At 44.3% G+C, this 15661-nt stretch overlaps 1 protein-coding gene across 3 annotated transcripts in view; it reads left to right on the top strand.

Moving 5' to 3' along the window:
• The window catches only part of IPO11 (importin 11), a 241267-nt gene that overhangs the window by 52257 nt on the left and 173349 nt on the right, over nucleotides 1-15661 (top strand). For all 3 annotated transcript variants that reach the window (XM_006134432.5, XM_006134434.5, XM_006134433.5), the window contains exons 10-12: nucleotides 1694-1886; nucleotides 9018-9170; nucleotides 9471-9514. In XM_006134432.5, the coding sequence (XP_006134494.3) occupies nucleotides 1694-1886; nucleotides 9018-9170; nucleotides 9471-9514 (390 nt within the window). The remainder of the gene's footprint in view (nucleotides 1-1693; nucleotides 1887-9017; nucleotides 9171-9470; nucleotides 9515-15661) is intronic.

The raw sequence follows: 15661 nt of genomic DNA, 5'->3' as shown, positions 1-15661 counted from the left end.
GGGGAGAAGACTGTACTTGAACAAAACCTGATTGATATAGGAAACTAGTCTCTTTCTCTTTTGTCTCTCACCTATTGTGCTTATCTTTCTTGGTCTCCTGTGATCCTTAACTCTGAATAAGCTCGCTGCAGATATAAACTGAATGAAAGTCTAATCCTGTGCTGAGATTGAGTTTGTTGAAAGCACATCTAGAGTGCAGCTGAAAAGATAGGAGTGAACAAATTGAGGGGAAGGCTTTTAACTTTCTCCATTCAAGTAGACAACTTCCATTGCTGCTGCTTACAAAGCATTTCAGAGTAGAGAATGATTGCAGCTGCTAATAGAGGCTTATGCAAGCCTTTTGTTAACCAGCTAAACTTTTGAGCCTTGCAAAAAAGAATCAGATTTTATTTTTAAAAGTTTCCAACCTTGCAGAGACACCTTTGAAAATGCATAGTTTAAAATTATTTGTATAACTAATTACTAAGGTTTAAAGGAACAAATCCTGGGACTGAAGTGGAGGAAAGAAACTGAAAATCCCATGTATGCACCCTTTTACATAAAAAGTCATCCAATTATAATGGAAGAGCATCCCAATACATCAAATCCTAAATCTTCTCAAGGCCCAGTACATACTGTTGTGATCATGGTACATAGAAACCTCTCATATTTAAGGTAGGATTGACAACATTTTGTCTTGTAGGCACAACCCAAAATCCTCAGTTTGTCCCTCTGCATTCTGGTATGATGAGGCACCTGTCACAGTTGGAATGCTTAGGATTAGCAATTTTTTTGTAGGTCTGATTTAAAAAAAATGCTAACGGTTGGTGCTGCTTGTTAAAATGTTAAGCTGTTTCTGAAGCTGGAATTTATCATAAACAAGACTTAATCACTAATGTATTTAAAAAATATCCAGGTATAAAGCACCTTATAAAGTAAATGTTCAGTACTTTAAATATGGTTGGAAACAGGTAGAAAGTGTGGTTTACTAATAAGAATAGTGTTAATTTTGGGGTTAGCTTTTCTCTTGTATTAGGAAAAATCAGATCTGACGTGTGAATTGTTACTTAACAATTAAATAGTATTGTATAGTTGAAAAAGTATGTGGTTCCTTAAACTATCATTCTTATTAACAAAACATTGTTTCAGAAATGAGATTTAGATTGCCAGCAGATAAAATGAATAAATCAGTAAGTACCATAAAAGTGATTTTTGTTTTAATTTAATTTTTTGCGTCCAGCTACAGATTTAACCTTTCTAGTCTAACCTTGGGATCTGACTGCTGCTGAATCAGAGAATTTGCCAAACTATGGAAGATCAATATGGTCTAGTACCATTACCATCACTTTCCTGCTGTACTGGGTTCTTAGGAAACATTGAGAGGTAAATTAGAGCTAAATAACAGCATAGAACTCAGAGAGCCAGGACTGGTGGCTGTAAGCAGACTTTGAGACAGCTGGAAATTTGGCCACACCCATGATAAGTAGACATCCAGCTAACTAAAATCTGCTCGACCATGGACGGTGCTGGACCAGAGAGTGCTGGACTAGAGAGGTTCAATCTGTGTCATGTTTCCCTATAGTTCTAGATTTTGTTAGATCTATACATTACAAAATGGACTCCTGTTTTTGCAAGATGGTTTATGAAAGTCCTTTGTGCACATAAAATGTGTATGAGTTCAGTCATGTGATATTTTTCTTTCCTCACTTTATAGCTTTTGGACTTCCTGGACCAACATCCCTTTTCATTCACCTCTCTGATTCAGAGATCATTGGAGTTTGCTGTAAGCTATGTTTTCACAGAGGCTGGTGAAGGAGTTGCATTTGAACGATTCATTGTCCAGTGCATGAATCTCATTAAGATGATTGTAAAAAATTATGCTTACAAGCCATCTAAACATGTTGAAGGTACTGCTGCTCTTTCCTCAGCAGGTTTTCCTCTCCCTGATAAAAACAAAAAAATACAAAAAATGGCCAGATATGTGACACAACACTAATTTCAAATGTCTTTTAATAAGTGATTTTAAAAGGCCCTCAATATTCTTAATATCATATTTAACATCATTTACTAAATATTGTATTTTGTTAATATTTTGACTGTGAAAGTCAAGCTTTAGTGAAGAATCTCCAAATTGTTATATAATTATTACTTAAATCCATAAGAAACATGCAGCAAAACAAGTTTCCCATGTAAAAATATAGAGAAATTACTTATTGCTTTGGCTTTCATTAGCCATATAAAATAAAGAGTCTATGTTCAGTTCAAGGGCCTGGTTTATTTATGTTTTCATCAAATTGATGTCTTTTTCTTTTGCTAGGAAAGTATTCGATAAAAGAATGTTTCTGCTCTATACCCTAGTTCACAGCAGTATGGTGGAGGTATAGAATCAAAGTAAAAGTTTCAACATGCTGTTGAATGTAATGTTTTTTTCTGCAATTCCGACTATGTGGTTGTTTCACAAAATGGAGGCTCTAGCTAAAAAAAAGTTAATCTAATAAATAGATAATTTAACAAAAATTCTTCTTGGAGTAGTTCCCCGTAGGTGTTCCAAATTGGGTGCTGATGCATCGTCATGCTTGCGACCGGAGATTTTTCTAGCAGTGTCCGCTGTGTATGTGCTGTGGCACCCCCTAGTTTCATTAGTGTCCGTTAGGCGCGGGTCCCTCAGTTCCTTCTCTAGTGTCCTTGGCAGCAGACGGAGCTTCTTTTCTCCCCTTTGTTTCTACAGAAATGACAAAAAAAGAAATGGTTAACTCCCCTTTAGTTTTGTCAGATTTCCCAGTTTTAAGACCCCCCCCCCCCATCCAGTCTTACAGTTTTAAAAAAAAATTCCGTTGTTAGTCGCTTCTCGTCGCACCTAATGCTGGAATCTCCTGGCTTTAAGAGGTGTGAGTTGTGCCAGTATTCTATGCCCGTCTCAGATGGGCATTCTGCCTGTATAAAGTGCCTTGGAGAAGCTCAACAGACGCAAACGTGCCTTCACTGCTCCAACTTGACAGCCAGAGCATGCTGCGATGGAAGTAACAGGTTAAAAAGTTTCCTGTATGAAAGGCTGGTCCAGCCATCTTCCGAGAACATATCATCTGCCTCAAAGTCAACATAGGAGCTGAAAGGTATGGACAAAATACATCCCTTTACCTCTTCAGGCAAATCTGTTTAAAAAAGCAGACTGTCCCCAGCTAGATATTTGCCTTCGGTACCGACTGATCTGAGGGTTAGCACTGTGGACAGACCCGTGGACACCTCTAGCATGGCATCGTCCGAGATTCTGGCACCGCATAAGAGGGCGCACTTGGAGCCCAAACAAAAACAAACGGCACCATCTACCATGCAGAAGCACCGCTCGGCACTGAAGTTGCCCACTCAATCAGCACCAGACATGGCACCTAAGAGATCGCGTGCCAACACGCCGCCTCCAGGGTAATTGGTGCCGCCTACACCAATGGCACCAAGTATTACACAAACCCCAGTACTGTCCCAGGAACATCCACAATGCAATTCTCCTAGTAGGAGCTGTCTTTTACTGGCACCAGTATGTCCATGCTCTTTCATTCAGTTGGTGCACTCACACAGATTATCGAATTTGCCTCAATCCCCAAGTGAAGCTGGCACCAAGCCACGCAGCCGCTTCTTCTCCCAGCACTCCAGCCCAGCACAGAGAGCTCCATCCTGGAGTACGGGGCCTATTACGTATGCATATCCATCACCACCACCACCACCACCCCTCTGGTATGCGCATCACTACACATACCTGCCGTCACCTTATCTTGGGCAATGTTAATCATGGGAGTCTCGTCCTCTTAAGAAGAGTTACCATATTACACCTTGAACAACATCCAGGGAACCACCTCACTCTCCCCCAAACTACGACATCCATGACAGTACCCAATTCTCCAGTCCAGACAGAGATGGAGGACTCTTTGTCAGAGGGTGAAAACAGGTCCCCTCTCCATAATTCTTTGTCCTCACCAGACGAGGTGGTTCTATCCACCACTCTGCCCCCAACGGACAATGTGAAAAAGTTCCAGGAACTTTTTAAAAGGGTGGCGTTAGTGCAAGAACGAGACTTACAGGAGGTTCAAGGAAAACAATATTGCCTCTTGCGAACCTTGCAACCTCCTACCTCCTCCAAGATTGCCCTCTCCAATCATAGTGGACGGAGGCCATTATGGACCCAGCAGACAGCATCTGGCAGATCCCGACATCCATCACTCCAGTCAACAAAAGGGCAGAGTGAAAATATTTCATTACATCAAAGGGAATGGACTTCCTTTTCACTCACCCTCCCCCAAACTCCCTGGTAGTTGATTCTATTAGACACAAATCTAGACAACCTAATATGAGATCAACACCACAGGACAAAGACCACAAAAAAAATTGATATTATGGGTCATAAAGTATACTCCTCAGCCATTCTGCTTCTCAGAGCAGCAAATAATACCGCCATGTTAGCGGATTGATTATTCCAACTATGCAAAACTCCAGGACCTTGTATAATACCTACCTGAACACAAGAGGCCTATCCTCCTCAACATCATGCAGGAGGGCCACACAGTCTTTCGTACTGCACCATAGTCCGCAATGGATGTAGCAGACACAGCTGTATATGTCACAGCCTCGGCTATTGTGATTTACATAATATCCTGGCTCCAGGGTTCACGGGTGCCGAGGGATTTGCAGCAGAAAGTTGAGGTCTTGCCCTTTGATAAGACCAACTTATTTCTTGCAAAAACTGACAAAGTACTTCATTCGATGAAGGACTCCTGCACCACCTTTCAGACCCTGGGTACATGCCCCTCCTTTAAGAGAGCCACAGATAACAACCAAGGTATGACTTCCGACAAAAACAAAGGTCCCAGTGATGTAGACCTCAATGCCAGCAACAACATCAACCACCGGCAGCCCAACCTTCTATATCCAAACAGCAAATTTGAAGGTTCTGTCAAGAGCCAGAAACTCACTTTCCTTGTGGTCACACCATCCCCCAATTATCCACAGTTCAACCATCGCCTCCACCCATTTTTTTTTAACAGTGGACTCAAATAATGTCAGACAAATGGGTCCTAGAACTCATCCAATATGGTTACTCCATCCCTTTCCTTTCTCCTCCTCCTACCTACCCTCCCACCACGTCCCTCTTCAGGGACCCATCTCATGAGACCCTCCTCGAACAAGAGGCGCTTCTTCTCCTTCGGTTAGGCGTCCTAGAACTGGTACCAACAGAATTCCAAGGACGAGGGTTCTACTCAACTTAACTTTCTAGCACAGAAAAAGAACGGAGGGTAGAGGCCCATTCTGGATTTAAGGAAGCAAATACGTAGTTTACCACTGATTTGAAGATGGTCACCCAAGCAACAATAATCCCAGCACTAAATCAAGGAGATTGGCTTTCAGCTCTAGGCCTACAGGATGCATATTTCCACATAGCAAAAGCCTGTGGGCAGGATGAATTGTTACGATTCATGGTGGGCCTTCAGCATTAACAATACTGAGTGCTCCCTTGTGGCCTTTCAATGGCTCCCAGGGTGTTTTCCAAAACACTAGCCATCATAGAGGAATGCATATGTTGTTAGGGAGTCATAATATTTCCATACTTAGATGACTGTCTCATAAAAGGCATGTCCTTCCAAGAGGCAAAGGACATGATTGAGACTTCAGTGAGCCTCCTGCTCCACCTCGGCTTCCAAATAAACTACGAGAAATCCACATTCCATCCTACTCAGACATTGGAGTTTTATAGGAGTACACATTGATACCATCACAGCCAGAGCTACTCTACCTGCACACAGATTCAACATCTTATGCAACCTCATAGTAGTAGCACAGGTGACCCCTATCATGACAGTTCGTGAATGCCTAAAGATCCTAGGCCACATGGCTGCCACAACTTATGTTGTCAAGTTGGCAAGGCTCCACATGAGATGCCTCCCGTCTTGGCTCACCACAGTCACCATTCCACTGCAGGTCCTCACCTCCTTGCACTGGTGAATGAATCCACACAACATCTTAACGTCCATTCCATCAGTCGACCCCTACACTTACCGTCATGACCGACGCATTACTCATGGGATGGGGTGCCCATCTAGGAGTCCTCATGGTCCAAGGCAAATGGTCCTTTTCAGAGCAAACGCTCCATATCAACCTTTTAGAACTGAGAGCAGTACACTGTGCATGTTGGCATTTCCTGCACCATGTATTTCGCAAGATTATCAACATTATGGCAGACAGCACTGCTTGCATGTGTTATATCAATTGGCAAGGTAGTGCACAATCCCTGTCCCTATGTATGGAAGCCTTCAAACTATGGAAGTGGTGCCTGGTGCACCAGATTACCCCAGTTGCCGCTTACCTCCAAGGAGTGCTGAATGTTACAGCAGACGTCCTCAGTCACAAATTCTATGACCACCACGAATGGGGAGTTTAGTGTTTCACCAATGGGGCCAGCCAGACCTAGTTCTTTTCCCGATCAGGGACAATCGCAAATGCCACCTTTACTGTTCCAGAGCAGTCTTAGGGAAGCACTCTCTTGGGGATGCTTTCTTCATCAAATGGGGGACTCCGTTAATCTATGCATTCCCACCCCTTCCCATGCTTCACAAGGTCATCATCAAAATCAGAACAGAACAAGCCTGCGTGATTCTCATCGCACCAGCGTGGCCGTGACAAACATGGTATCCTTACCTCCACAGAATGATAACGGATCCATAAGCTTTTCCACCTCAACACAATCTCCTCTCCCAAAATCACGGCGCAGTTCTCCACCCCAGACCGCACAAAAACTCCACATCCATGCCTGGCTCCTTCATAGCTCCAGGATGCCGAAAACACCTGCTCAGAAAGAGTAAAGCAAATACTAATCAACAACAGAAGAGAATCCACCAGGAGATTGTACCTCTATAAACGGAACAGGTTTTCTCCGTGATTTAAATGTACATTCACATTGTACTGCCTGAAACCACCGCCCTCCCGCTCCTATTGGACTACCTATTGTACCTTAGGGAGTTGGGCCTGGCTTTAAGCACTATCAAGGTTCATGCGGCTGCTATAGCAGCCTTCCATCGCATCACCGAGGGTGATTCTTTCCTCTCGAACCCAATCACCAAAAGGTTCCTCACTGGTCTACAAAACACTTTTCCATCTGTTCGCCCACCAGTTCCCATCTGGGACCTCAATCATGTACTTAAGAACCGAACAATGTAGCCTTTCCAGCCCTTGGCAACCTGCTCTTAGACATACCTATCTGTGAAGGTCTCCTTTCTAGTTACAATAACCTCCAGTAGGAGAGTAGGGGAACTTGCTGCCCTAATGGCAGATTCCCCTTATACAGTTTTCAGCAAGGACAGAGTGATGCTTCGGTCCCACCCCAAATTTCTCCATAAAGTTCCCTCTCCCTTTCACATCAACGAACCGCTACACTTACCTGCACTCTTCCCCAAACCACATACTGACCCATCACGTATAGCATGTCATGCTCTCACCGTCCACAGAGCGCTCGCATTGTACATTGATTGTACAAGAGCCTGGAGAATATCTCAACTTTTTCTCTCTTTTGCAGACGATTCAAAGGACAGGCGGTCTCTTTTCAGAGGATCTCCTAATCGATCTCTTCGTGCATTAACACATGCAACACCATCCACTGAAAGAACCACCTGGTACCATAGTGGCCCATTCCACCAGAACTATGTCCTCCACAACTGCCTTTCTCAAAAATGTACCTCTCCAGGACATATGGAACGCAGCTACTTGGTCATTAGACCACACATTTGTACAGCATTATACTCTTGCATCCTCCATCACATCATCTATGGCTGTCGGACAAGCAGTAGTACCCACAGTGACAGGGCTCCATACCCACCTCCACAAACCGTCTACTACTTTATAGTCACCCAGAGAGGAGCACCCACGGGGACACTACTTGAAGAAGAAGAGTTTACTCACTTTGTGCAGTAATGGTGGTTCTTTGAGATGTGCGTCCCTGCAGGTGCTCTACTACCCTCCCTCCTTTCCCTGATTTGGAGCCCCATGCTCTACTAGCATGGGTAGAGAAGGAACGGAGAGAGCTGTGCCGTGCATACACCTAACAAACACTAACGGCATGAGTCGGCGCCACAGTGTATAAATGGTTGACACTGCTAGAAATATCTCTGGTCGCCGGCGCAAGGATGCACCAGCACCCAAAGTGGAGTACCCATGCAGAGACACATCTCGAAGAACTACTGTTATCTAGTACTTAAAAATATGTTGCAGGATAAACTACAGATCTTCAATTGTTGTTTGATATCTTTCAGCATATATTAGAATGTCAACATTTTATATTGTGAACTATTAACAGAGCATTAATTCTTATGGAAATACTACTTGTAGTTCATAATTATGATTTAATTTTTGGAATTAAAGGAGGAAAGCTTTGAAACTCACTTGAATTTCATAACTTGATGCAATTCGATAAGTTTTTATATTCATTCTTCGTAACTGAAAGTTTCATTTTCATCGAAGATGAAGGATAATTTTTTTCTGAGAATTTCACAGTGAACTGCCCTCTTTCACAATAGCTGTCATTTTGTAGTATTCTCAGTGACAGTGTAGCTATAGGGCTACCCACCAACAAAAATGCTCTCTTTCAAAATGGCCATCACCTCCTATTGTTTGTTTCCAATCCAACTGAAGCCAAACTGATTCAGGGAAGATGGTGTCTCCTGACAAGATAGGATGATACAATCTATCCTGAGGGTAGAATTTTTCGGTTATGAAGAAAAACATCAGAAAAGACTCTTAATGTGAATAATTTAATTAGAACCAGAAAGTGAGCAGTCAGGACTTTCTTTGTGAGTCATTGTTTTCACCCACTTTATTCATCTGATTGAATAATCTTACTTAATAAAGAATTTTAGACCTTTATTAGCAAGTGTCTTAAAGTCAGTTGTGGAAATTTTAATGTTCTTTTCAGTATGAGAGTCCAGTATTTTCTTTTCTATCAATTAATAGGATTCTAGTGTATTGTTAAATCATAGAAGAGTAACTGTGTATTGCCATTACAGATAGCAGTCCTGAAACTCTTGAAGCACATAAGATAAAGACATCATTCTTCACATACCCAACATTAACTGAGATATGTCGGAGATTAGTCACTCACTATTTCCTGCTAACAGAGGAAGAATTGACAATGTGGGAAGAGGACCCAGAAGGCTTCAGTAAGAAATTGCACTGTATTTTCAGATTAATTTTATGAAGATATTTAATGTACCAGTTCCCTTTCCACAGTGCATCGAAAAATGCCCATTGAAAGATCAACAGGAGAAAGTGACTGTTATTTTTCTTCGTACAGTCTTGTATAGAGATTAATTTTTTTAGATTCTCTTCATAACCTGATATGTGCAGTATCTCATGTTTACTTAGCCATAATGTTTTCACTGATATTGTTTAAAACTGTAACTAAAATATTTACTGTATTTTTATGTAACACATTTTCTTGTTTTCTTTGTGGACTGTAGCTGTAGAGGAGACAGGAGGAGATTCTTGGAAATACAGTCTCAGGGTAAGTGTTTAAATTTGAATTAAACAAAATTAATTAGTCCCCCTCACTCTCAAGCCCTAAAAGGGGAGAGTATTGAATTATATGGATATCAGAATGCAAAGAGCTTTTTTTAGTCCCTCCCTAAAGGGTTCTGCCCTGTTCTTCTAGACTTCATTGTTTTATTTACTTTTCTCTTTTCCCTTCAGTGAAGGGTGGTAGAAATGAGAGCAGCAACATATTTCAAGAGCAGATATTCCAATTTTATTGATCACTTCATACTAGAATACAGGATTTGTTACTCAATCCTGTACACATATGGATGTACTCTGTACTTTTTATTGCAGTCTGAAATACCCTAAATGAGACAGCTTGTATCTAGTTTCATTAATATTTGGATTCCCTCTACTTTAAATATATAGAAAACACTAACATTTCAAAGTCTTGGTTTTAAATTACTACGAGAAATGGGATTATCTTGTCCCTCCCCCATAATGAGCACTACATTGTTTTAGAGATATTTGTGGGTCACCTCTATTCTTATTTGCAGTCATATAACATTTGTGATATTGACAGCAGTTCCTTGTGCTACATAGAAAAAGGAAAAAAAAGCTTATATATATTATTAGCAGCCTTTTAATGCATTTTAACAATTGGAGAGAGAGAGAGCAAAAGCCTCTTTGTGATCAATCGGCTTTCTCCACAGACTAGTAGTTTTAGAACTGCTTGTATAAAGATCTTTTGCAAGACAGTAGAAAGAACTGAAATGTATGTTAAGTGAAAATAGAGCAGACCCCCCCCCTTAAACAATGCATTTTGGTTATGTAATAATCCGAGTTAGTGGGAGGCCATGCCGACTCAGTACACTACCTGGCTAAATAAAGCAATTTTAGTGTGTGGGCCCTAGATCAAGGTGAGGTGCTAAATCATTCAGAGGCTCAGGCTGAGCCACCGTCAATGAAGTTAAACTCTTAACCAGGACAAAACAACGAGCAGTCTATAAATAATTTAACAGGTAAGGCCCAGGCCTGTCTGCAGGCTGAGCAGCTGTCTATGGGCTCGGACCCTTACTTAGGGTGGGGCCGCAGCCAGATAACCAGTAGCATAAATCATGGGCTCAGACCTGACTGCAGGAAAGCAACAGTTTACAGAGGCCACGCCCTTGGTCAGGGGGAGGCAGCAAGCAAACGTTTTAAGCAGTTCAGTCACTCAAGCCTCTTTGGAGGCTGAGATGCTGTTTATAAGGCCGAGCCCTGGGTCAGGGCGGAACAGCAGGCAAACAGTTAAGAGCCCAGGTCTGGAAACAGACTGAGCAAACAGTTTATAAGGCCTTTCCCTTGGTCAGGTTGGGGTAGCACCAAACAAACTGTACAAACAGTGAGATAGTTTAAATAGTCCCACGCTCAGACTGGTCAGCAGGTGTCCTTGCAGGTGCAGGCAAAGGTGTCCTCAAGGTGAGGAGTGGCAGGGGGAACGCAGGCCCATCCACTCCGCTGCATCCCACCTGATGGCCCTAATAGTGGCAGCGCGGGCGGCCACTGGGTCAGCGGGGATCCTGACAGCAACGAGCTGCCTACCGACCTCCATGTTCTCAGCTACCCCGGGGTTGGCTTTCCCTGGGCCACTCCCCAGTTCCTTCTGTGAGCCTACTTAGCTCAACTGCTGCACCTTGGGGTCCACTGGAGATGATGTTGCTGGCATGGATGGGTGTCCATGGGCTCTGGGTAGGAGTCACTTGGCAGTCTGTGGCACAACCCAAACTCTGGGATCCAGCACTGGCTCTGGCCTTCTCAGCTAGTCTTCTGTGTCTGGCTGTGGTTGGGGTGGCATTGGCCCATCTTCAGGGTCTGGTAGCGGCTCATGTGGTCCAACCCAGTCCTGCATTCCTGGGCCGGGCAGCCATGCCTTTCTTCTGGGGAGCCCTGGGAGAGCGCCTGCCTTGCTCGCCCACTGGGTTCTAACTGAGCTTTCAGCCCTGGCTTTTATAGTCCCAGTCCTATCCTTCTGCTTCCTGCTAGGGAGTGGTTCCCCATTTGGGTAAGTGGGAGGCCATGCTGAACCAGTACATGTTAGCTTTGTTAAATATTGGAAATCTAGAATAAAGTTGTAATTTACTTTTCTTCTTCGAGAGGTCCCCATGGCTGCTCCACTCTTGGTCTTGGTGCCGTCCCTGTGCCTGGATCGGAGCTTTTGCAGCATACTCTGCAAGCCCACGCATGTGCAGTGTGAACCAGTACGCACCGAGCTAGTCGGCACTGCACATGCGTGTCCCGCACCCTCCAGTTCCTTCTCAACCTCCCTCAGCCTGAGACGGACCTCTGCGGTTTTCTGCCTTATTTACAGTTACCATTGTTTGTTAGCTGTTAACTCTTACTTTAGGTAGTTACTGTTGTTAACAGTTTGATAAGTTATAGTTAAAAAATATATATTTTTTTTCATCATGCCCAGCTTTAAACACTGTGTCTCCTGTAGAGACGCATTACCTATCTCTGACGGACACTCGCAACGTGTCAGGTGTCTGGGAGAACATCATTCTTCTAAAGACTGTCGCTACTGTGCCAGACTGCGCCTTAGCCAGATCTTGTAAAGACAGGAACCTTCGCCTCAAATTAATTCTCATGGAAAAGAAGACGCACCTGGCTTCGGATCCTGGAAAGTAGCCTAGAGAGGTACATTCACCCCCAGGCTTTCCACAGAGCAAGATGGCTTCCAAAAAGAGGAGCTCCTCTGTGCCTCACCAATAGTTCTCCTTGAGAAAATGGTCTCCAGCTAAATCATCGGAGCAAAGACCTCATGTCAGTAAATATGACACACTGGGCACCTCAGGTGTCCAGGCACCATCATATGCTGACGGCACTGATGGCAAAGGGCTCAGCTGTTGCCCTAAGACCGCACCACCAACTAAGGCACCACTGATACTGACAACTTAATCGGTACTGACGATTGCGGCACCGAGTTCTATGGCACTGATGCCACTAACGGCACCGAGCTCTATGGCACCGATTTCTTCCACTGCACTGATGGTGCCCATTTGTTCGTCGGCATTGATCAGATCATTGGCACCGCTCATATACTTGGTGCTGCCAAAATACCTAAGATCCTTGCCATTGTGCCGAATACTCCATTGGCACCATACAGACCTACGTTACAAACAGCAGTGCTGATCCTCGCAGCCCCGTTGCTGTATATGTGGAGTGAGGACTTGACAATTACATCTACCCCTCAATCACCACTGTTTGACACCGATGCTTCGCTGGTATCGACAACTTCATGAGCTTTGTCTCCAGTACCGTCATAATTTTCCAGTGATGATGAAGAGGAAGTACAAGCCTCTTTCTCTCTGCATTGCAATCCTTCGATGCAGTATTACAAGCCCCAGTATGACCCAAGGACAATTCCTCCTTGGTATGGTCACCACTGGATGCCTCCTCCGGTACCGTATCCAGCACAATGGCCTTATTGGAGTGTTTGGGGCTCAAACAGGAGACATCACAAACACACTGTTTCTCTTACACCTAGAACATCCACATCTATGCAACACTTGGAGGTGCCTCAAGCAATGGAGGAGCCATCTCCTGATTCCTCACCACCCACTAACTTGTCTTCATCACCGGACGAAGCAATTATGCCACCGCCGCCATCAGCCACAGATGACTTGGAGCACTTTAACAGTCTTTGCAGCTGAGCTCAAAATTGCCACAGGGGAGGTGGCTCAACCCCAGCATGAGCTCATGGACATACTCCAGGCTGCTCCATCCTACAAGAGTGTGCTACCTTTCAACCCTGCCATTTTAGAACTGGCTAACACAATTTGGCAAACACCTGCATCGATTCCACCCACATGCAAGCGGGCAGAGAAAAAAATATTACATACCAGCAGATACCTCACAATTCCTTTTTCCTTATCCCGCACTGAACTCACTAGTAGTGGAAGCTGTGCTCCAGTGGGCGAAACAACACTGCTTTTGCACCACTCCACCAGACAAGGACACAAAGAGGCTTGACCTGTTTGGGCGCAAGACGTATGCTTCTGCAACTTTACAGTTCAGAATTTCCAACTATTCGGCCTTACTAGTAAAATACAACTTTTGCAGTTACTCCAAACTCATAGGCTATGTCTACACTCGCGGCTTCTTGTGCGAGAAATATGCAAGTGAGGCTAACCGTGGACTATTGCCGAACCTCATTTGCATACCTAATGAGCCACCATTTTTGCAGAAGAGGCTCTTGCACCAGAAGGAGCTGTCTACACTGCTCCTTGCGCAAGAAAAACCCTCTTGCGCAATGCCGCTACGCTGATTATTTTCAGGAATGACATTGTACAAGAGGGTTTTCTTGTGCAGAAAGGGGCGGTGTAGACAGTTCCTCCTGGCGCAAGAGCCTCTTCTGCAAAAATGGTGGCTCATTAGGTATGCAAATGAGGTTCGGCAATAGTCCACGGTTAGCCTCATTTGCATATTTCTCGCAAGTGTAGACATAGCCATGGAGTTTGCCAATGATACCCCTGAGGCAAAGAGACCTCAATTCACTGCTGTAATTTCAAAGGGATGTTCCATTTCCAGAGCTGCCTTCCAGGAAGTACCAGGTACGGACGATACTGCCGCCAGAACCATGGCTACTGCCATGGTCATGCAGAGAGTCTCCTGGCTTCCCATGGGCAATCCAATCCACTGTTGAAGACCTGCCATTCGACCATGAGAGACTGTTTGCGGACAAGACAAATGAAGTCCTTAATACAAAGAAGGACTACTGTACCATACTCCGCATGTTGGGATATATACTGGCACCAGGCGGAGACAGTACCGATACCAACCATACCAGTGGCCACATTACCCCTCCTATCTTAACCAGCGCCAGGAAAACAACCCTAGCAGAAATATAGGACCCGGACTCAGAGACTATGGCAGTCTTTGGGCTCGGCCCCTCAATCTACACCTGCCAACAAGCAAATGTGAATGCTTGTCGAGGGCCTAGAAAACTCCCTACAAACTTCGATGCCATGATTGACCACGGGAACCATCCAAGATTGGCTTCGCCCATTCTACTACCAATGGGCTTACATCACCTCTTACATTATTCGTTACACCATACCATTCCTCTCCAAGCCTCCCACTCACCCTCTTATCCTTTCCCTCTTCAGGGACCCCTCTCATGAGACCCTTCAAGAGATGCTTCGTCTTTTAGATCTGGGAGCCATAGAGCCAGTTCCACACAAGCACAGAGGCAGGGGCTTTTATTCCCGCTATTTTCTAACTCAGAAGAAGTCAGGAGGCTAATCTTGGATCTATGCAAGATCAACAGATTTGTCAAAATGCAACATTTTCGCATGGTTGCTCTATCCATCATCATCCTGGCACTGTAACAAAGCTATTGGTTTTCAGCCCTCAACCTCCAGGATGCATATTTTGACATCCTAATCCATCCTGCTAATGGAAAATTCCTGAGGTTCATGGTAGGAAACGACCACTACCAGTACCAAGTTCTACCTTGCGGTCTCTCCATGGCCTCTCGTGTGCTCTCCATGATACTCGCTGTAGTCACAGCTCATCTCCACTCTATGGGAATTAATCATTTCCCCCATCTCAATGACTGCCTTCTCAAGGCATCGTTGCAGACAGAATCGGCACATGTCACAGCGATGACCATAAAGTGCTTTCAAAATCTGGGACTCCACATAAACTGGGAAAAGTCTTCTGTCCACCCTTCCCAAAACATACAGTTTGCCTAGATTCTATGGCCTAGATACATACGCCTATTTTCTACAGCCACTCGGGCCTATATCTTGCGAAAGATTCCTTGCCATCCAGACTCTGGCCATAGGGATCTACCTTGCCGCTCGCACTGCAGCTTCTTGGCCATGTGGTGGCCACAACATTTGTAGTACCACATGCTTTACTTCACACGCATTGCCTACAGATTTGGTTTTCCAGAATTTACAAACCTCAGAAATACCCCATGTCACTGTCGCTCACCATGCTGCATGAGGTCAAAACATCACTCCTTTGGTGGATATAATCAGCCAACTTTGGCACGGTCGTCCCCTTCCTCCAGCTTTCCCCCTCATGCACTATTACAACCAATGTGTCTCTTACTGGATGGGGTGCTCACTTCCAAGATCAGACTGCTCAAGGCCTTTGGTCAACCCCAGAGATGTCATTCCACATAAATCTC

Source organism: Pelodiscus sinensis, chromosome 6 (genome assembly GCF_052426305.1).
Source record: "Pelodiscus sinensis isolate ZL-2025 chromosome 6, ASM5242630v1, whole genome shotgun sequence".
Classification (NCBI taxonomy): domain Eukaryota; kingdom Metazoa; phylum Chordata; order Testudines; family Trionychidae; genus Pelodiscus; species Pelodiscus sinensis.
The sequence above is the reverse complement of the archived record's forward strand: the minus strand, read 5'-3'. Positions and strand labels throughout refer to the sequence as shown.